Genomic DNA, 22,412 nt, shown 5'->3' with positions numbered 1-22,412 from the left:
TTTAGATTTTCAAGTGATCTCTTTTTTGTTCGATTTCTGTCATTAATTTTATAGATATAGTTGTTGCTGTATTTATAATCCAGATGAGTCAATCCCTTGTGCATTTCTTAGCTATATAGCTCCAGTCCTTGAAGAATTGGAGCTCATCTAGAAAAATTCTGGGCTCTATCATGATTCTCAAACCACTAGGGGCGGTATGTGATCTAAGATATTCCGTCATCAGGGAACCATGTAGTTTGGTTCAGATACATTTTTTAGGTCGTGCCTCTATCTCATTCCACTCATCTGTTGAGGCAGTTTGTGTAATTGTGATGTCATCAATGATAGAGGGTGTTGATAGGATACCTTCTGGACGTTCCTCTGCAAAGGCTGATCGTTCAGTTCAGCCATTTTACAGGTGTTTCAGGGGCAGTGGACATGAGTTGGGGCTCTACGAAGAGGAGCGTCGATGTGTGGAGGGTGGGTCAGTGACTAAGTGAGTTTCTCCATATCTGTATGTCTCGCAAACCGCCACCACATGGTTACTTTCTGGTGGAGAATGTGAGAAAAAATCTCAGGGGAATAGACCCCACGGCCAGTGGCAGTCAGAAGGACTAGCAAAGCCGTCCCAGTGTGCCCTATGCTTCCTTCCTAATGTGCCCTGTGCTTCCTTCCCAATGGCCTTTGTGATTTCTTCCCAATATGTACTGTGCTTCCTTCCCAATGTGCCCTGTGCTTCCTTCCCTATGTGCCCTGTGCTTCCTCCCTAATGTGCTATGTGCTACCTTCGCAATGTGTGCTGCTCTTCCTTCCTAATGTGCCCTCTGCTTCCTTCCCAGCGTGCTGTGTCCCGTGCTTCTTTCTTAATGTGTGCTGTGCTTTCTTCTTAATGTGTCCTATGCTTCCTCCCAGTGTGCTTCCTGACCATTGTGTCCTGTGCTTCCTCCCTAAGATGTGCTCTGTGCTACCTTCCCAATGTGCGCTATACTTACTCCCTAATGTGTGCTCTGCTTCCTCCCTAATGTGCCCTCCCCTTCCTTCCCAATGTTTGCTGTGCTTTCTTCCCCATATGTGCTGTACTTTCTCCCAAATGTGCGCTGTGCTTTCTCCCCAATGTGCGCTGTGCTTCCTTCCTAATGTGCCCGTGCTTCCTTCCCATTGTGCTCTGTGCTTCCTCCTTAATGTACCCTCTGCTTCCTTCCCAATGTTTGCTGTACTTTCTTCTCCATATGTGCTGTTCTTTCTCCCCAATGTTTGCTGTGCTTTCTTCCCCATATGTGCTGTATTTCTCCCCAATGTTTGCTGTGCTTTCTTCCCCATATGTGCTGTACTTTCTCCCCAATGTTTGCTGTGCTTTCTTCCCCATATGTGCTGGACTTTCTCCCCAATGTACGCTGTGCTTTCTCCCCAATGTGCCCCGTGCTTCCTTCCCAGTGTGCCCCGTGCTTCCTTCCCAGTGTGCTCTGTGCTTACTTTCCAATGTGTTCTTTGCTACCTTCCTAATGATCGCTATGCTTTCTTGCACACTGTCAGAGCCGACCTTAGGGGGGGGGGGCGCGCCGTGCGACCGCCCAGGGCGCCTTTTGCCCCGCAACGCCAGCTCGGAGGAGTCTTTCAAAGGCTCCCCCGAGCTGGCGTTGTGGGAGAAGGCGCATCAGGTGGCCTTTTACTGTAAATTGTGCCCGCGGCAGGGGGGTGCAGAAGGCGTGGCAGGCGCCTCATTGCCATTGAATGAACCTGCGGCGGCGGGCTCATTCAGTGGCAATTGAGTGCTAACGCGCCCTATTTAAATAAATCAATAAAGTGGCCCCTCCTGGCCCCGCCCCTTCCGTCCCGCCCCCTGTTAACCAGGGGGGCGCTGTGGGCGAGGGGGGGGGGCGCCAATTCGCCCAGGGCGCTGCTGCCCTTAAGGCCGGCCCGGCACACTGTGCTTCCTCCCTAATGCAGGCTACCTTCCCAATATGGGGTGTACTTCCTTCCCAATGTGCTCGTGCTTTCTTCTTAATGTGTCGTGTGCTTCCTTCCCAGCGTGCTCTGTGCTTTCTTCCCAATGTTTGCTGTGCTTCGTTCCTAATGTGTACTGTTCTTCCTTGCTGCCGTCTTATGAATGCGACATCTTAACCGCCTTGCTATGAATGCGCTCCTGGCGGACCCGAATTGCGCCCCTAGGTGTGGACAATTCAGGGCCCTTAAATCCAGGATCTTTTCACGATTTGCAGTAATTGGAGGACGTTCGAGGCTACTAACTCCCAATCAACGAGTTGGCAGGGTTGCAGAACCGATGTACGACCAGTCTACGAAAACATCAATCCGCCCCTCTCACTCCCTGAGGAAGAATCAGCGACTTCCTGTATGGTCTCTGTCTAAGGGGCGAACACCAGTCTACCTGCGCAGAATGTCTAAGAACTTGCATAGAGGATGTGTGCAGCGTACAACATCTGTAAATTCAAATTTGAAAATATGTTCGTGATCAAGTGGCTATATTTTTGAATGTTTGCATGTACAACCCGCGTCATGTGGTTCCTACGGTCTCCCCTCGGTTGGCACGATTGGTCGGCCATCTTGTGTAATGTGGTTTCTGTGCATTCCTTTTGAATGGTTCTCCTGTATTCTTTGCTTGCCATAAATTGAGGAAGTGATGGTCATTTTGTGGAATGTGTAATTGAGGGGAGAGGGTCTCTTGTTTCTTGGGATTTCTCTCGCCTTTTGAGGTTCAGAAGTTCTCTTCTGCCATGATGTTTCCTGGGGATGTTAATGGTTTGCGTTTCTCTCTCTTACTAAATTGATGACTGAGCTTCTCTCGCATCTCATGGCCTTCAGTGTTAGCTTGGTTGTTTCTCGTCTGCTAATGTAGCTTGTGGTTCTGTGCTAAAGATGATAATAGTGTGTCCTTTGACTTTTGTCTTCCAGGATGGAATGGGAAACCTGAGAATCACAGAGAAGGGACTGAGGCTGGAAGGAGACTCTGAATTTCTGAAACCTCTTTACGCCAAAGAAATCCGGTCCAGACCTGTAAGTATTTAGAGAGAGGCTAAACAGATATGTTGGGCCATATTGAGAAGTAAGGATGGGATCCACTCCTGTTCCCAGAGAATTCATCAACACCTTCATCCCTTGAGCTATTGGGAGAGTCTGTTGTTTAGTCTGTGTCTCTGGTCCTGCAAACCAATGTTAAACACCATCAATGTTGCCATATGTATTTCCCTGCTCATCCTCCCCCGCTCGGACACTCTATCCCTGAGTGCGTACTAAGTAGACCTGCTAGTCGTTACCCCAGATCCATTATTATGAGGCCCTATTTACATCAATTCCTACCGCACCCCCAGCACTTTACACACAAAATCCCTTTCCATGCCGGACCTCTCCTCCCATTCAAAACCCAACACTCCTTTACCACCCCCAAAATACTTCTGCTCCCCATCAAGATTTAGATAATTTTGCATCTTGGCACCCCTCTACTGGGATGACCTCTGTCTCTGCCGCCACATTGAGCACTTTACAATGAATAGAAGATATTATCTCCTCCAGCCTTTGGGCCCCCCTTCTCTGCAGCGCCCTCCACAGGTGACAGCACTCATATAAAGGTCCTCATGATCGCTTCAGGGCGACGACTTAACAGGCGTGTTGTTTTGTACTGTCTCACTAGCCACTGTCCTCCTCACATCCCACCTTTTCTTATAAGGCTCTAGAAAAAGTGCTTCACACGGCTTGGATACAACCCCAATACCAGATTTCTTTGATTCTGTCAATTTTTTTATATTCAATAAAAACACAGAAGCAGGCACCGGAAAACACCAGCTAGTGACAATAAATGGGCCTCCTTCCAGAAGCTTCTCACCTATTACACCTCAAAAAGGTTGAGTTACTTCATTTGTATTGAAAGTAGTCCAGCTGTGGAAGAACAAGTTAAAAATACTCGTTCTGTCGTAGATACAATGCTATGTCGGTCTGTCATTCTGAAGCACACTGTTAACCATTTGAATGGCCTCTTGGTGCTGCCAGATTCTCTGTGGCCGATGCACAGGTCTTTTGAGTTGACTTGACGTCAGTCCCCCCGCTATTTCCACATTGCACCTTGATGTGTGTGAGGGTTTCGACCATCCGCACAGGGAGTGTGCGGTCACCTGGGCTTTTTTGGGATGTTTTTTTTATGAATTTGAATGATGGGAGCTCAACCTCCGAAAATGTTTGGGGCTAATCCAAACACATTTTCTAATGTTCGCTGCACAACAAACACATAGTCCAGTGTACTCTGGGAGACACAGCCTGCAGGCACAGTCCTTCCTGTCACATTTATTTAACAGGTGACAGCAAGGGGTTCACGAAAACATCCCGAGTAGAAGGGCAACACCTTCCTCCTCCCATGGCCAGACTAATTAAATATCATAGGCTCCATGGATCCACCCTGTGCTATTGTCTAAGTTCTGTGTGGCGGCGGCGCATACTGATGAGAGTTAATAGAAGCAGGTCTGCGAATAGACCTGGTCACAAACCTAACAATGGACAGGTAAACTAACACCTCTTTGATAGGCAATGTGTCACCTTGAAGCTAGCTCCCACCCCTCTTTATGAAGGACCGTGAATGGCATGTCTCGGTCCACTATTTACCATAGGCAACGCCTGCAGAGTAGACCCCAGAGAGAGGAAGTATGTGATTTGATGGAGACAGAAGTCTGTTCTCGCCACAAGCTTTCTCACCACAAACCTCAAGGGAGATCTGTGCTTTGATCAAGAGCCACAGAGGGCTCAGTTAACCAGAGGGACACTTTGATATACAACAGACAGGAAGATAGGTGGGACTTAGGAGTACATGTTGTCACCTCTTACTTTCCCTGTTGCAAAGCACTTTGGTCCTGACCGCACGCATAACAGAAGACTGTTGGTGGGGACCCTGGATTGGTTCCTTAAGGTAGGCTTAGCCTGCACCAATAACTGGGGCCTTTGGTCGAAGTGTACAAAAAGAAGTAGTGGAACTAAGTCCCCTGCTGGCCTGCACTCATTCCCACAAGCTCCATCACCACGCTGCCTCCCAGACACAATACAAACCCCCAAACACATGCACCTGTTGTCTAAGGGAACGTTCAGTGCAGTGCACTGAAGTGCACGTTTCAACTTCTTCCTACACGTTTATTTTAAAACATAACCATTCTGGAATGGTTTCTTTTTAAAATAAAAGTATAGGAACAGTAAAACCTAATTAAAAAAAGTAGAGGAACACCGCTCCCAACCGCTCCCGCTCACTTTCACCACTTACTGGGGCCCATTTGGCTTTAAAAGAGGGCTTAACGCCTTAACTAGGAGATCATTTGATGACTTTGAAAGGAGTAAGAAGGACTCATTTGGACTCTGGCTGAAGGTACAGTCTGCCTTACATCTTCCGCCAGTGAAGGAAGGCCAGGATTCCCATGGGGGGGGAAGCAAGATCCCTCCCCTAAACATCTCTCAGGGAACAGAGGGAGATACTGGACTCAGAGTACCTGTCCAGCAGCTCAAGAATCGATACCCAGCCCGCACACAGAGTACCCTGCTAGGTTCTGCCACCAAGCTTCCTATGTGGGAAGTGCCAGAGAGTTTCTGAACAAAGGACAATTCTGTTGCCTGCAAATGCTCTCCTCAGCTTTGGGCCATCTGCCTTAAAGGATGACACAAGCCATGCTAAGAAGCCAGGAGGAGTGCCACAAGAAAAATCAACCAGCGTCCATCTTTTTAAAGACATTTTAGAGGCAGTAGAGCTCTCGAACCGCAACCATCTGCGCCACTGACTGTTGTGACCTCGACCAGCGTGCCAGATCTGCCAAACAGCTCAAAAGCAACAATGTTTCACCCGAGCCACTCTGTAGGCCAGCCTGCAGCCGTCCATCCAGCCTCGCTTGCTGAACGGGCCCATTTCCGCGAGCCGCAGCCTTTCTCTATTGGCTTAGCCACACATTTCTCCCTACTATCATATGACACACTGTCAGCCTCAGGACCACAAACTGCTCAAGCCAATGAGTCGAAAAAGGAAACTTTGAAAAAGACTGCTTTAATTGGTGCCTGCTACTCGGACCTGTTGCACAACGTGGTACGGAATGGGACTGTTGGGCTGTCTCCGAATAAACACCCCTTGTGTATACCGACAATAAGAGCAGGTTGGTTCCTGCGCCACCTTTTCGTGAGGACTGAGTTCAGCCACACATGCTCACCACTAGCAACAAATAGTGCAGTTTGATTGGCCCGACCTGGACGGGGAGCCTGCCTCACAGTGAGAGTCACTACAAGGTTTCTGTGGGGCCACCTACTTGCCCTGATGAAGGCGGTTCTTGTTGAACAACACTTATCCCTCTGATGCATTTTCAAGTTGGATAACTCTTCCGCCGAAATGTGCACTATGTACAAGGGGGTTGCACAAACCAACAAGTCCCCTTGGGGTCCATCAATCATATGTTAATAGGCCAGCACTTGACATTGACAATCTGACCATGGTTTTCTTTCCCGCTGTCACGTTGGCACCTGCAAGATGAGGTGCTTTCTTGAATACAAGCTACTCTAGGACCTAGATGGTTACAGGTCCATTAACTTTCACAACTCCCACATGTGTTACACATGGGGCATGCTTTACACTTAGAATCATTTGTGCACCTTCCCCTCATGGGTTACGTTTAATACTTGTCATTTAGCAAGCACTAAAGAGCCCAGATGGGTATTTTATTAGTTATTGATGTTTAGATTATAAAAATTTGTCATATGTATGTTGTTTACAAATGTCTTTTTGATGTTCTTTGTTTTTATACAAATCATGTATGTTCACAACCTTTGATATGTGTGAGTTTCCTTTTTCTACCTTTTTTCTTTCTGGACAATCTCATGGGTTACAAACTTAGGGATTTAATCCATTAGTATCAATATACCAGGCTACCCAATTCCCACCACATATTTGTTTCATTTATTGACAAAAATTGGGTATGAACCTGGAACGTAGCAGTTCTATTTCCTTTTTGGTTTTGCTTGCTGAACTGCCTGCCGCCTGATACTCTCAGCTGTCTCCCGTCTTGAACTCGGTCGCAGGAGCTACAAAGCGTCCTGTAACCGACTCGACTCTGTTGAGCATCAAGATCATTTCAAACACCAGGTACATTGTGGTCCCCCTGGTCCTTCTCCAAAGGCCCCTAGTGACATTTACGACCTTTGCTCCCTTGGTGCTGAAACCAAATGACCTTGAACAGTTAAAACTGATTGCTTTAACGATTACCCTGCTGTCAGTATCCAGAGGGCATCTCTTTTCCTTCTTTGAAACTGCCTCTCTCCTGCTCTCATTTTCAGGGTGGGTTGTATTTTGTAGTGTGCTAGAACTCTCTGTTGTAATAATAATAAACTAAATATTTTATACAACCTTGATTGGACAGTCCCTTTTATCATTGGGTAATAATGGTACAGCGATCAGTGACCTTGCAGAGACAAGCCTGCCGTTCCGTCCATGTTACCAAAAATTGGACAAGGAGGTTTATAATTTACTTGTGTTTCCAATCTGTTTGGATCCCTTCTGGTGTACTAGATGAGTGTGGCTGATTGATGGTTTAGAGACTGATATTCATCCCTGGACCACTGCTGCCCCTGAAGTTGATTTGTCACAATATGCTAATTTCTGGTGAACCCACCTTCAATTGGTCCCCCCACTTTGTTTTAAGGCTTATCCCCTGGGACATAGCCTTGGCATTGGGGACATAGCCTGCCATTTCCCAAACCCTTAAAGTGGGTATTGAATTTTGGTAGTTGGCACAGAGTGGCCAAGCTTTGGGGCTTTGTGTGCCTTCTGCATTACATTGTCAGTGTGAGTTTGTTCATTTGGGCATTACCTGAGCGGGATCTTAATGACTGATTGCTTTAATGACTACCCTCCTGTCAGTGTCCACAGTGCATCCCCTTTCCTTCGTGAATCTGTCTGTCCTTTGAGTTCCTTTACAGGGTTGGTTGTATTTTGTAGTGTGCTAGTACTGTTTGTTGTAATAATAATAAAGTTGATATTTGTATACAACCTTGACTCGACAGTGCCTTTTATCATCGGGTAATAATTGTATTTTCACTGTGTTGCAACTAACCAACACTCTACAACCTTGCAGAGATAACCCTACCATTCAGTCCATGTTACCAAAAATTGGACAAGGAGGTTTATAATTTACTTGTGTTTCCAATCTGTTTGGTTCCCTTCTGGTGTACTAGAGGTCTGGGCTGATTGATGGTTTAGAAACCGATACTCATGCCTGGACCACTGGTGTCCCGGAAGTTGATTCGTCACATTGGTGGCAAGCGGTCAGATTATTTTAAGCCTTGCGCAGAGCTTAGTCACCCAAGGATAAAAGTACTGTTGCAGGCAAGGTTTAGTCACTGCTAGGTATTAGTAATAGTAAGGGAGCTTGACATAGAGATTGTAAGGGGCATGACCAAGGAAGTCCTGTGCGTTTTATGTCAAGAGAGGGGACATCCCCACAGCACTAAGGTTAATAAACCGGAGTTGCTGACCAGCCACAAGCTTGGGTAGAATCCCGGCGGTTGTGGAGAAGACACCAGGGGACTGGCTAGGGTCTGTGTACTCGAATGGACAAGATCTTCTGGAGGGGGAAATTGACAAGGATGACCGCATGAGCAGTGTTTCTCGCCAATCATCCCACCGTGGGGCAAGTGGTGTGGTTTTGCAATACTCGAGAGTGTCGGTGAGGACAGGAGCTAGTGCGGCATCCCGCAGGTCCCAGGCCTCAGCACCGTCTCTAAGTGGCCCAGTAATTGTTCTGGCTGTTAATGAGGTAGCGGCTAGAAAGCTCCTGCTCAAGGAGAGGAGACTAGCGCTAGAGGAACAGAAACAGCAGGACAAGGTCACCATAGAGCTGCACCAGCTTTTGCTTGAAAAACAGAAAGAGGCCAACAGAACCGCCTCTAGCGAAAGCAGCAGTAGTGGCTCAAACCAGAGTGCCCGGGATAAACTCTGACGCCAGATTCTCAAAGACTTAGTACAGGATTATGAAGTGGAAGGATAATTTTGACTGGTTTGACATGCTTGTGCTGGCTTGCCAGCTGCAGGAGGTGAATGAGGTACTATGGGGTGCAGCCCTGATGAGCTTCTTACCGACACCAGGGACTGATGCAATTCATCAGTTAACTCCTGAGGAAAGGCCCATTTATGAGAGCATGAAGGCAGCCCTCCTCAAGAAGTTCTGTAAAACCCCAGAACAGTTTCTCAAGAGCTTCAGAGAGCTCGGAAAGAAAAGTGGGCAGACATTTGAAGGTTCACACACTTATCATTGAAATAGCTGAGCGAGTGGCTGGGTGGCTTGTAGCAAAGATGACACATTTAAAGGGATGTACAATTTGATTGCGTGAGAGAATGTATTGAAAAATTGTGAGGTTGACCTACACCTGCATCTTGTGGACAAGACTATCACAGACCCTAGGGAGCTTGCAAAGGCTGCCGACAGGTTTGTGAGTACTCGAGTCCAGACAAAGGCTCAGGCGAGCACACCCAAACCAGAAGAGAAATTGGCAGACAAAAAAGTAAACAAGGATGGGAAGGACAATGGTCCAATCCAATACTCTTCAAAGTCAGGTCCACAAAAGAATGAAGGGAAATCCCAAAACTCTAGTTCAGTCGTGCACACTGAAAAGAAGAGCACAGACACCCCTAGCAGTGGGATACTTGCGTTCTCACCACCGAAAGGTTGTTTTGTGTGTAAGGAGCTGGGCCATAGGAAAGGGGATCCTGCTTGCAAGGGCTTACCCCAGCAAGCCATAGTGAATGTTGGACTTATGGAAGAGGCCATCATTAGTGTGGACCTCTTAGAGGAGGACTTCCCACTAGGCAAGGGAGTGGCCGAATGTGGATTGGTTACACTGAGTGGGAACGGTACCGTTTCTCCAGAAGAGATCCCAGTTCCCAATAGTACTCAACTCTATCGAGAACATGTATATATCAATGGACACAAAACTCTCACGGTCTGAGACATCACGGCTAGTGTCACTGCTGTCACCTGGCAGAGGGTTCAGCTAGGCCAGTATATAGAAAATGAGCTGTATTGCGGTCTCCTGTCACGTGGGCTATGGATGTAAATAGAAATTGGGCATGCAGCTTTAGACTTAAGATAGCGTGTCCTCACACTCCCATATATTCCCAGGTGTGAGCATACATTGCAAGGCCAAGTTCAAAGGAAGTCTCCATGGCAGAAGGCATGGACGATGAAAGATGTTGGGCTAATTGCGTGGGGAGACACGGTCAAAGTCCACCCACTGGCACCTGGGGTACCAGCTTACCTGCTGCTAGTGAGCCGAATTTTCCAGAAGGTCACAAGCGTGCCAACCAATTTTAGAAGGCCATATAATGAAGAGCCTTATAGTTTGATAGCCAATGATGAGCTGTGTGTCAAATAACTGTTGAAGATGAGATGCACTAGGGGTGGGCATAAGTTGTCTACCTGACTGTAGAGACCCAATCACAACATGTTCCTGTATAGAAAGTATACTTTGCTGTTTCCTTTAAGCCTATCATAACCCAGTGTAGGTTTTTCTTATTTGCCACGTAGTATGATGTCACTTATGATTATTTTTAAGTATAGAAGTGTGTTTTTATGTAAGATGCATTGAGAGCTCCAGCGAACATCTGTTTATTTCCGTAGTAACTCCCTGTTTTAGACAATTGATAATAAAACAGTAAAGTGGCTTTGCCTTCTTCCTGAGTTGGTTTGATTATTTGGTATAAGAGTTACTCTGCATCCCATCTACTGCACGATATGCTACCTATTTAAGGGCCATAACCTCACACTCTCTTTCCCGGGAGCAATTGTGCTTTATTTGCCTGCACCTGCATCATAAAATAGAAAAGGGACTGGGTCCCTTTTCGAATGAGAGCAGTCATTTTGGAACATGTTTTTGTATGACATTTTTTAACCAAAAAATTCTCCAATGGAAGATGGGTTTGAACTGAGCTGATCTCCTGTTTGCGAAAAAGAAAAAAGAAAACTATCCGCACCCTAGTAAATCTCGTGGTGCGAATAGCTTTCATCCCCTTGGTGGGGGGCTGACAAGGCTGGTAATGGTCCATAGCCTTTGCTGAGGCACTTGCTTTGCTCGGGCCTCCCAGGGTGAGGACTGGTGGGCCGTTACCAACCATATTAGGCACCCGCCGCGGGGGTGAAAGCTATATTACATACAAAGTTATATGGAACCTCTGCTGAGGTCTGGTCTTCTCATCTTTTGCTCTCTCTATTAGGTACTTCTTTCACCCAGTTCCCACATGTGTTATTTTTGTGTGGTAGTGGACTCGCTGCGCTTTGCCCATGAAATGCCAGAATGCTGGAGTGCTGTTAGCTGTGCACGCTTATTTCCTCTTTGTTCTTTAACTAGATACCTGGACTTTTTTGATTCCATTGCCTCCCCTCTCCCTCGCAGAGTGAAAGTGGTGAGTACTTTTATTGACAGCTGCCTGGGTCGTTTGTAATGAGGTTTATGTCAGTCTTCCCAAAGTCATCACTCAAATTCTCCATATAATCCACAATGCAGCAGCCAGATTGTAGGTGGGATTAGGGCAAAGAGAGGATGCCTCTCCTGCCTTGAGCTCTCTTTCCTGGCTGTCTGTGGTAGCCATAATCTAGTTTAAGGCTCTCTGCCGGATGCACAGCGTAATCCACTAGCAAGGCCTGCCGAGGGATCTAGTAGATCATGACGTCACTGGGCCAACTCTGTGTTTCCGAATTGAGATCTTCCACATTGGTGAGGCAAGTGCCTCGCTGTGGAGGCGGCCCTCCCTTGGGATTCCAGCGCATGTCTATTCAGACTAATATCTGATCATTTAATAAGGTGAACACCATTTTGTTTAGAGTGACTGATGCTTCTCAGTTTGGTTTGCACTGATCACTCTTTTTTTGGTTACAGTTATTTGCTCCAGTCGAAGATACCGATTGAGTTGAATGAACACATTACAAAACCTATACCACACCTACACCATAGGAAATGTCAGTACTGACCAAACCAAAGTGCTTTACACATCCATGACAATGAACATTGAATACTGCCCCTGGAGAACAGTATTCACGTTCCTCTTCATCCACCTTCACAATGGCAAAATGAGCAACCTCTGGCATGACTCTGAATGCTGTGTCCCACCAGCTGCCACTGCATTTTGACATTACGAGTCCAGTACGTTGGTTTCTCTTTTGTTGCACAGGATGAGAGATTTTAATGTCATCGCAGCCATGGGTCTGAAGGTGGAAGAGGGGTCACATGACCTATTACTGCACTGCATAGGACATGGAGGAGGTGACATTGGGCCTCATTACAAGTCCAGCGGTAACTGTGCCGGTAAAACATTACAGCCCCAGCGGTCCTTGAAGTCATGCACCGGAAAATGTAAATCCCCATTCCCATTTGTGTCCCATAGGACTCAGTGGGAATGGGGAGCACAGAAGCACCGGCACCTGTGTGCAACAGTGCCGGTGCTTCCATGAAAGTCTGTAGGCGGATGCCGTTCCACCCACCAGGTCTGACCCTGACGGGCGGGACGGCACCCGCCCGCAGACTCGTAGTGTGCCGGTCCGGTAACAACGGTGCTGTTAGGCTTACCGGCACCATTGTTACCGGACCGGCACACTCATAATAAGGCCCATTGTATTTGAATTTGCAGATGAGGAAGCAAGCGCATGCCAGGTTGCGAGACCTGCCTAGCGATTACTTGATACCGACAGAGAATGTGGGCTTTGATCAGCACAGAGTTCTGGCACAATTGAAGAAAGAGGCAAAACCATGGACATGTCCTTCATGAGACCAGAGATACTCTAGCGATGAGGCCCGGGGATTGCAAGCCATAGCTCAATACGAGCCTGCGTCTTGCAGAAACAAGCTGCTTCCGAAACCACGTTCCCTAGCGGAAAGTCTGCCCATTGCCAGAGCCTCACTCACGGGTGATTTTCAGAGAAGTTATGGAGCTCTTAAATCATAAGCACATCCAAGCTGCATGCTAAACACTGCAAAGGTCCGCTGGAGGTGAATGCTTCCACTGCGACTATCAACTTCCACATTAAGGAGACTGCCCTGCCTTGGCGCAAACATGTTGGGCATAGACTAGCGCTAATGATTTCAGGCCGTTATGTCCCACATCAAGAATAGAAGATTCACGAGAGTTAATAGCACCCCTGGCAACGGACCAGACAATATCAGTCCTAGTCACACGTGATTCAACACGAAGGCGCCATATTGAAATGGAAGACGCCATTGCCCTCACATCCTGTTCACTGTCATGTGATCATCTGTCTAGCAGATATAGTTCCACATTGGGTAACGAGCCAACCAATGATGAGCAGCCTACAGAATCCCTAAACACACACGTACTAGTGGAGACTGCCTACTTGAGCATGGCAAATAGGCATGGTGTGAGCTCTGCACATATCAGCAAATCCCCATATGTGTCTAGTAAGGTCATTCCGAGAAAAGGAAACTCCACAGAATGTATCAGGAATTTGAAATGAAACCTAATTCCTAATTTGACAATAGGGTCGGGGCTTCTAATGTGATCTATCGACCCTTGAAGGTCAGAAGTGAAGGCAGACAGCCTCTCATTGAGAAGCTCCTTCCCACTTTGGGACGGTGGCCCTCCATTCAATAGTTCAGAGTTTAAGCTGTTTGCGGCCTACTTAGGACCTCATAATGGCCTCATGCGAATGGCCTCATAGTGCGATACATGGGGATCCAAGAACGCGCAAGTGCATCGCCGATTTCTAGCTTAAGGACTTTGTCCGTTTCTAAAGAGAGGAGCACACCTCATGGACAATGAATAGTCCTTCAAAGCTCATGTTTGGGATGATTGCGAGAACAACAATTTTGCATGTATTGTTCAATGTGCAAATTCCGAGGAAAGACCAATTGCTACAGGCCCAAGATGCCCATCAGAAGGAGAAGATGAACACGTGCGCTGATGGACTTCGGCAGGCGAAAAGTCTCTCTTCCATAATGCGTTTTCACCTTCATCCTCTAATGGCATAATTCATAAAAGGGTCCACAGTCAGAGGTCGCAAGACAAAGTCCTTGCCAGGAGCTACGTGCATTTCAAACGATTCAATGAAATAGAGCCTCTCGTGCTACAAGGATTACCATGAATTAACCAAAAATTACCGAATTTCTTTGGTCGAAAAACCTAAATTCCGACTTGCTTTTTGCCCTTTTTTAAATAATGCGGGGAAGCCCCCCACACCACTTTCACCCCCCTACCTTAACTAATACCCTTACCCCACAACTATATTTACCAAAATTTCAGAGGGAAATCGGCGAAAGAATTTGGTCATTTCTTCGTCATTTTATTTTATTTGGTCATTTCTACGGATACCGTGCTACAATACCTCTTCTTTGGAAGGATGCGTGTTTTGGTAAACGCTGTTGGTTTCTGGTGATGTGAGCCATCATGAACAGCTGTGAGTTTAGTTCCTGGACAACCTGAACATGTCAAATGACGTCCTGAAAGATTGCTTGGAGCAATGGATTGAAATGGAGTGACCGCCTCTTTAAGAACCAAGTGAGTTGTAGTTTTTTAGTTGCCTTGGTGGGCGGCCACTTGACATGGGAAGGGGCATCATAACATAAGGGATTGCCAGAGGACTACAGGAAGGAGGAGAGGAACTCAATGCCCCACCATGCATCTGCAGGAAAGAGGCAGGGCAGCGGGCAAATAAATAATGGGATAATCTTCAGCTGAACAAAAGTTTGTGCATGTTCTATTCTCTGACACAACGTTGCACAACTGCACAGTTACCACTGCACAACACCTGGAAAAAAAAATAGAAAGCCCCACTGTCTTATCTTAGGAGGTAGTCGCTTAAGCGCCTTGAGGCCTACAGGCGAGGTGGATCGTTACCAAGAATTAAAAAATAAATAAATAACTGCAGATATATATATTCATGCTGGCAGGGGCAATATATATTTTTAGCACTTTGGACTATTTTGAGACGCCAACATATCAAATGTGAGTAGCTCGCCAAGCTATTATTTTGTATTTGTATTTGTCAACAGGGGCACTAAAAGACTCAGAATACAGTTAATAAAACTAGGACTCAATCAGCTACTTCGACACTATTCATCTAGAAGGTATCATACGCACCTGGAAAATGCCAATTTGAGGACCCATGGCTGAATAGCTGTGAGAAAATTAGTTTCCAAACAACTTTAATGACAAAAGATGGGCTCGTTTATTTTTAAATAGTTAAACAGACATGCTACCGGATTAGTTGTCATGCAAACGGTCACTGCATCTATAAAACGGAGATTTCAAGTTATTGGCCATGTTGTTGTATCCTGTGGCCGAAACAGGGCTAGACGAGGTGGGGCTACATACTTGTCCCCCAGGGGAAATATAAAAATAGGGACAATGACACCAGGCTCTACAAATACAATACTTTTTTTTGTGTATGTAGAGTGCATGCAGTGTTAGTGCTTTGGTGGACTTTCATGGACTGGTCCACCCAGCGCACCATGGGCCAGGATGGAATGTTGCAGGAACAAAGGAAAAAATGAAACAATACAGAACAGAGCTCCCCTGCTCTAGAAGTGGGCTGGGCAGGGGAGAGGAGTCTAAAGAAACCATTAGGAAACGGATGGAAAGAGAAAAAAAAGAAAGCAACAGAGCAAACGGACTGCTGGCTCTCTGCGGGGCCGTGACCTCGAGTGGACCCCCAAGGCTTGAACATTATCATGGGCCAGGTTTAGTGCCTGGAGCTGCCCAGGCGACCATGGGACCATGATGGCAGTCGGTCCACTGGGGGGCCAGAACAGATGGGCCCATCCGTAAAGGCCCTGAAGCACTTGTGAGGTACGGTACGGAGCCAAGAATGGAAGAATGGAGAGCTGCACAGTCTTGGATGTGTGCATGGGACAGCCTGAACTGTGAAACCCGGCCATGCCCCCTGACGCCCCCCCCCCCACGTGGCCGGGTGGGGCAGGTCCTGAAGATATGCCCTCCCGGAGTGCGTGTGCCAGGGCAACACGAATAGTGAAGATAGATGAGGCGGCAGACGTTCGCCCTGCCGGATGGGGTGGTTGTGCTTTTGCAATTTTCTCCACCATCAGGCGGGCGGAGAAGAGTCCTGGGCCACTCAGCCACATACCTGCCTAGTCTCCGGGGTTTACCCCGGAGACCGGTGTTGCCAACTCCTCAGTGAAGAAAGTAGCTATTGGCTTCCCTAGAAGTCGCCAGAAGTAGCTAGATGACGTCACTACCTAATTTGCATAATTACCTCCTCTTTCCCCCTACGCTTTATGGCTTTTACTGTGGCCCCCTCCCCTTTTAACCATTTTGTTTAGGTCCATCCCCTTAACATACAGTTCCCCTAGAGCGTTTCTGGGGGCGGGCTGGCTACTTAAAGAACAATAAAATTGCTATGATTAACACTAAACACCTCCCTTTTAAGTTCACTGTGTTTTTGCATTACTCCCATCAGAAAACGGGAGAATGTCCACACTTTTTCAATTGGTTTGGAAACTTGTATAAATGAGCAAGTTTCCAAACCAATTGAAAAAAGTAGCTAGATTTGTCGCTAGCTGCTTTTTAACGAAAAAGTCGCTAGGAGGGCGTACTTTCTCGCTAAATAACGAGAAAGTCGATAAGTTGGCAACACTTGAGACTCAGGGTCTTTATGCTCGTCTCTGAGTCCCCGGGGAAGAGCGTGGAATCTCCGGGGTTTCCCGCAATCCAAGGAAATCCATCCACGTCTCAATGTGATTGACTACAAACACAGTGTTTGTGGCCAATCACATTAAGGTGTGGGCGGAAACTAAGAATCTGCGATAGATCTGAAGCAGGCACCCAGTTAGCAGCATTTCCTGCACTGATGTGAAGAGGGATACCCACGCACATGGAAAAAAGAAAAGAAAGACTGCTTTTTTGCTTCTGTTTCCATGTTCGCGAGTCTCTCAGCCGGATTGTTTTGTTTTTTGTTTTTAAAGTGGTCGTGTCGGGTGGGTGTTGTCTTGGGGAAGGGGCGGGGCATCAGTGACATCATTCCCCGGGTTTTTCTTTTGGGAATGTAGGCATGTATGTTGCGCCATCGCATTTCGAGTGAAGACAAGTCCTGTGCTGCCTGCCTCCTGCCAGCCTGGGTGCAGATGTGGGCTCCTGGTTCACTCTGCATTCCTCCGATGCAAGTAAGAGAGGGGGCAAAGCCTTGAGGCACCTGCAGGCATGGCAGTTAATTACGGGAGCACCCCCATAGTAATGGGGTACGCCTGAAGATTAAAGGTGCTGGTGTGCAGCAGTGATCGTGGTCGGCCCCCGAGCTCACGGCTACCTAAGAAGGTGAAAAAGGGCAGCGGGCTGTGCCAGTGATCATGGGCAAATCCCTAGCGCATGGGGCCTCAACAGAAGGGAGAATAGACGGCAGGAAGTGGTGCAAGTGTGGCGGGCCCCCACCCAGACTTGAGGGCCACCAAGGGACAATGTGTGTGGGCTGCGCTGTGAGTTCATGTGACCTCACATGGTGGACAGGGCTACCCCAAAAGAGCAGACTAGCATACACCCTCATATCCATCATGGGGCAGGCCCCCCCACCACCAAGAGATAGAGACCACATACGAAAAGGGGGTGGCTAAGTGTAGCAGTCACCCCTATGCACAATCACATGTTTTATGTTTGTAAATATATAGTAAGATGCAGATTTATATTTATAGTTGTGTCGTTAATAGTTATGAGGGCCAAGTGAATGTTAATAGTTAATTAGGGGGAATGTATATAGAGAGGTAGCTGTTTAGAAAAGGGGGAAAAAGAAAGGTTGGTGTCAGCACCCTGGCGCGAGGCAGGGAAGGGAAGTGGAGGCCTGCCATACGTCGCCTGAGTGGTGGGACCACCCACTGAGGCCATCCTCATCCTCTGGCCTCCCTCTGAAGTGGGTGGTGCCAGGGATAGGACAGGGGTCGGTTCCATCAGTCTCACCCTATGGGTTCCCGTCTGACCCGTCTGGCCCTGCTAAGGACGGGTGGGCTGACAGGGTGTTTCCTTTTAGAAAGAACTCATGCCAGGAGAACCTAGGAGGAGAGTAGCATTAGGAATGTTTAGTAAGATTGTTTGTGTTTTTATACGAAAATAAGGGTCCCTGTTGTGAGCCCTAAAAAATCCACCTTGTTGTCTGTGTCCCATAGCAGTATGGTCAGGACTCAGGGCGTACCTCATCTCCTGTTTAACAGTGATTTTATTTGCGGGTGCAGTCAGAGCCTCACCCGCATGGGGGAAGGAGATTGTCTCTTCCGGTGGGAGTGTTCCCGATCTGGGGCGAGGAAGGCCCATAGGTTCAGAAATTACAGGCTACATTGTGTTTAAATAGTTCACACGCAGGGTTGGATTGGCATATCTGCCACTTCGCCCGTGGCTGGGCCGAAATCATGTGTAGTCCCTGGAGGCCGGTTTCTGCCCACGCCTGGGCCGGTTTGAAAAAAAAAGTTTGAAAAAAAATAAAAAGGACCTGCAACAGCATCATTCATCAAAGAAAGGTAACACATGTTACCTTGCTTTGATGATTGATTTGCATGCATGATGTGTGCATCATACATTATGATGCATGCATCATTCACATGCAGGTGCAGCAAGCAGCCAACTTTGCACCAGATCTGCAGATTAACTTAACTTGTCTGCTGTTAAATCTCATTTACCAGTTTAATGGTATCCACTACAGACTAATTGCTCATTTTACTATAGCCAATATGATCGTTCAGTTGGTTGAGTGCTCGCTTCTGCGATGTGTGTGTGATCTGCAAGTTGCAGGTTCGAAATCCAGCAAGGCCATCTCAGCCTTTCATCCTTCTGAGGTTGATAAATGAGTACCAACACAGGTTGGGTGACATTGTGTGCATGTTTGTTCTATGAAAAAGAGCTTAGGCGTAAGTGCTATACAATAACATATTATCATTTGGCCTTGGACGCCTGCTTGCCTTCACAGTAATTTGACAATATGGATCTATACACACAGATTTTAATGATACACATGGTGATCCATTCTTGTATGAAATGTATATCACATTAGTGAAATCATAACCATATTTTTCATATGAACAATGTATTTGATGCCACTTCCTGTTTTGTCAAGGGGTGAAAGGTCGTGTTTCATCCCTTCCTACGATGTTACTTTCGGGTGGGGTCAAATGACATCAGAGGTCAAGGATCGTGAGGCGAGGGGTGGCCCACTTTTTCTTGGATGCCCGGGCCTATTTCTTGTCCCAGTCCGACCTTGTTCATACGTCATTGGCCTTTTCTGAGCATTTTGCTCTTTGTGCTTTCAGTTGCTTTGCTGTTAGATCAGGTTTAAAGGCACCAACACGTGAAGTAAAACAGGGAATCATGAGTGCACAGGGCAGGCAAGGTTGGTACCCATTATTGGCTGGCAGACCTAGTCACTTAAACTCAGCCGGCCTGAGTGTGGAGGCATGCAGCGGGTGGTATATATAATGTGGAGTGTACATGATGCAAGGGCAGATGGTTGGTGCAGACCCTGCATGGTAGCCGAATGTGGGACATGTGCATTGTTCGAGTGCGACTAAAACCTCTGTTACTGCTGCTTCCCAGTTGCATGACTTATTTTCTCCGACCTGGTAGGAGAAATGCACTTGGCTTAGTAACGTCTCTAGCCAGACGGAGGCAACATCACAATGTTGTTTCCTGGGTAGGGTGACCAGACGTCCAGGATTTCCCGGGACAGTCTGGGGAAATCGCCCGAGGTCCCGGGAGTTTTTTTATTTTATAAACCCCGTCCGGGGTTTCGCCTACGGTGCTTTTTTTTTCCAGGACCTGATTTCGAAATCGGGTTCTGGCGCAACTTTTCCTGTGTGAATGGGGCATTTTCGCTCCCCTTCCCCTCTCCGGCACTCTCCTCCAATGAGAGGAGTGTGCCTGTTAGCACGACCCCTCCCCACCGCCCCTTCCCCACCCCCGCAGCAGGCCAGCAACATAGAAGTAGGATGAAAGTTGTATGTGTATTTACTTTAGTCCTACTTCTATTTCCAGGGCCTGTCCCGGGTTTGTTTTTTTAAACTCTAGTCACCCTATTCCTGGGCTCTCTGAGACATGGAGAGTACGCCAAGCTGTGGCAGTCACCCAGATGGGGGGACTGCCACAAGCCATGGAGTTAAGTCTGCCAGGTCCGACGACACGGAGCCCGGTGGAATGGAGGAGGCACCCCCGATAACCCGGGCGGCGTACTGCTCGGTCCCCAGCCACCCCCCACCCCCCTTCTGCGAGGGGGAGGGGGTGGCTGGGGCAGCGCGGCAAAATGGCAAAAGCCGCGAAAAGTGTTGCGCGGCAAGATCCGCAAAAGCCCGCGAAAGGCAAAACGCGGCAAAGGCAAGGAAAAGCCCGCGAAGGGCAAAACGCGGCAAAGGCAAGGAAAAGCCTGCAAAGGGCAACAAAGGAAAGGGGAGGGGTTTCCCCTTCATAAAGAACGGGGTTCCCGCCCTGGGCACACAAACAACTGCAGCCGAGGGACACCCGTGCGCTTTTCACGGGACTGCAGTGGAGGGTTCTTCGTCATGGCGGGAAGTCTGAACTTCGCAGGCAAAGTCATCCCGGTGGGGAAGGCGTTTGCCAGGAGCATTGAGCTGAAAATGACCGGGTTGACCCATGCTGGTCAACACGTCAGGTTAGGGGCTGATATCAGGGAAGACCTGGCGATGTGGGATGAATTTCTGGGCAGTTATAACGGGGTCTGCATGTGGAGAAGCTTATGCAACAGCATGGAAAGGCGCAAACTGTTCACAGACGCATCAGGGGCCTTAGGGTTTGGTGCTATCCTTGGTGACCAATGGTGCTGAGCGGCATGGCCGGCGGATTGGCATGACCGGGGGGTCACCAAGGACATCATGCTGTTGGAACTGTTTCCCATTGTGGTAGCATTCAAGTTATGGGGGGAACAGCTGAGAAACAGCAAAGTGATGTTATGGTCAGACAATCTAGGGGTGGTGCAGATAATTAACCACGGTTCCGCCAGGGGCTCCAAAGTGTTACGATTATTGAGAGAGCTCAACAGGTGTATGCTGAAGTGTAATATTGAAGTGCGTGCGAGACACATCCCAGGGGTACATAACACAGCCGCTGATGCTCTCTCTCGTTTGCAGTGGGAGAAATTTCGAGAGTGTTGCCCGGGTGCAGAAAAAGGGATGACGCCGTTCGACGCAAAGTGGTGGGACATGATTTGGGGGATCTAAGTGCCCTTATTCAGACGGCGTTAGCTCCAGGCACGACCGCAAAATATCAGGCATGCTGGAGGCGGTACCTAAGGTTCAAACAGGAGGAGCGGGGAAGCACCACGCTGGAAATGCCCGTGAGGGCTTTTGTAGGTTGGGGGTGGCAAACAGGTAAAACCAGGTCATGGATGGCACATCACCTGGCGGCCATCGCCCATTTCTCGAAGCTAGAAGGGAGGCCAGACCCCACCAAAGAGCATTATATAGGTATGGCCATGAAAGGGTGGGCCAGGCAAACAAATACTAAAGGAGATGAAAGACGCCCCATAGATTACGTCAAATTACAGAGGGTGGTGGCTGTCCTAGGGTTGATCTGCCACGGGTCATTTGAGGTAGCATTATTCAAAGCAGCCTTCTCGTTAGCCTTCTTTGGTGCGTTTAGGGTTAGCGAACTGATCCCGGAGAACAGGAGCGCAAAAGGTTCACGTTATTTGCAGTTGCAGGATGTACAGGCCTCTGAGGGTGGATTAGCGTTATGGCTGAAAAAATCTAAAACAGATCAAGAAGGGAAGGGGTGTACGGTGGCGCTGCAACCGTTTGAAGGGAGCACGGTGTGCCCAGTCGGGGCCGTGTTCGAATTTCTCAAGATAAGGCCCCCATCGGAGAAAGGAGCTCCTTTCCTAATACACAAGGATGGCTCCTCTGTAAGTCGTTTTCAATTTAAAAGAGTGATGGAAATGGCATTGGAAAAAATTGGGGAGAAGGAGGGTGTGTTTGGCACACATTCATTCAGGATAGGGGCAGCCACATCAGCGGCGGCAATGGGAATGAGTGAAGCGACAATCAAACAGTTGGGTAGATGGAAATCTGGTTGCTTTCGGAGGTACATTAGGCCGGAGAAAATGTAAGGGTGACACGCATTCTTCTTTCTCCCTCTCTTTAGCACCTGCCCGGAAGAAGAAGATAGACGTATGGGTGGTGGGACACTCTTTTGTGTCCAGAGCAGGGGCCAGTTGGTCAAAAGAACAAGAGGCACTGACGGCGGGCGAGTTCAGGATTGGGTGGCACGGGGCACCTGGTATGAAATGGGCACAGTTACAGGGCAAATTGTGCAAACTTTTGGACAACAGGGGGAAGCCCGACATCTTGATTATTCACTTGGGTGGGAACGATTTAACAAGTTTAGGGAGAGGGGCCCTCATGCGGGAAATGATGTACTCTTTGCAGGATCTGGCAGGCCAGCTAAGGGAAACAGAAATACTCTGGTCGGA

At 48.0% G+C, this 22,412-nt stretch overlaps 1 protein-coding gene across 11 annotated transcripts in view; it reads left to right on the top strand.

Moving 5' to 3' along the window:
• SGCD (sarcoglycan delta) overlaps nt 1-22,412 on the top strand; it is a 1,261,231-nt gene that overhangs the window by 991,137 nt on the left and 247,682 nt on the right. For all 11 annotated transcript variants that reach the window (XM_069653944.1, XM_069653946.1, XM_069653945.1 and 8 more), the window contains one exon: nt 2,890-2,991. In XM_069653944.1, the coding sequence (XP_069510045.1) occupies nt 2,890-2,991 (102 nt within the window). The remainder of the gene's footprint in view (nt 1-2,889; nt 2,992-22,412) is intronic.

Source organism: Ambystoma mexicanum, chromosome 3q (genome assembly GCF_040938575.1).
Source record: "Ambystoma mexicanum isolate Mex_15411 chromosome 3q, UKY_AmexF1_1, whole genome shotgun sequence".
NCBI lineage: Eukaryota > Metazoa > Chordata > Amphibia > Caudata > Ambystomatidae > Ambystoma > Ambystoma mexicanum.
Note: the sequence above shows the minus strand (reverse complement) of the source record. Positions and strands in the feature narration are given on the sequence as shown.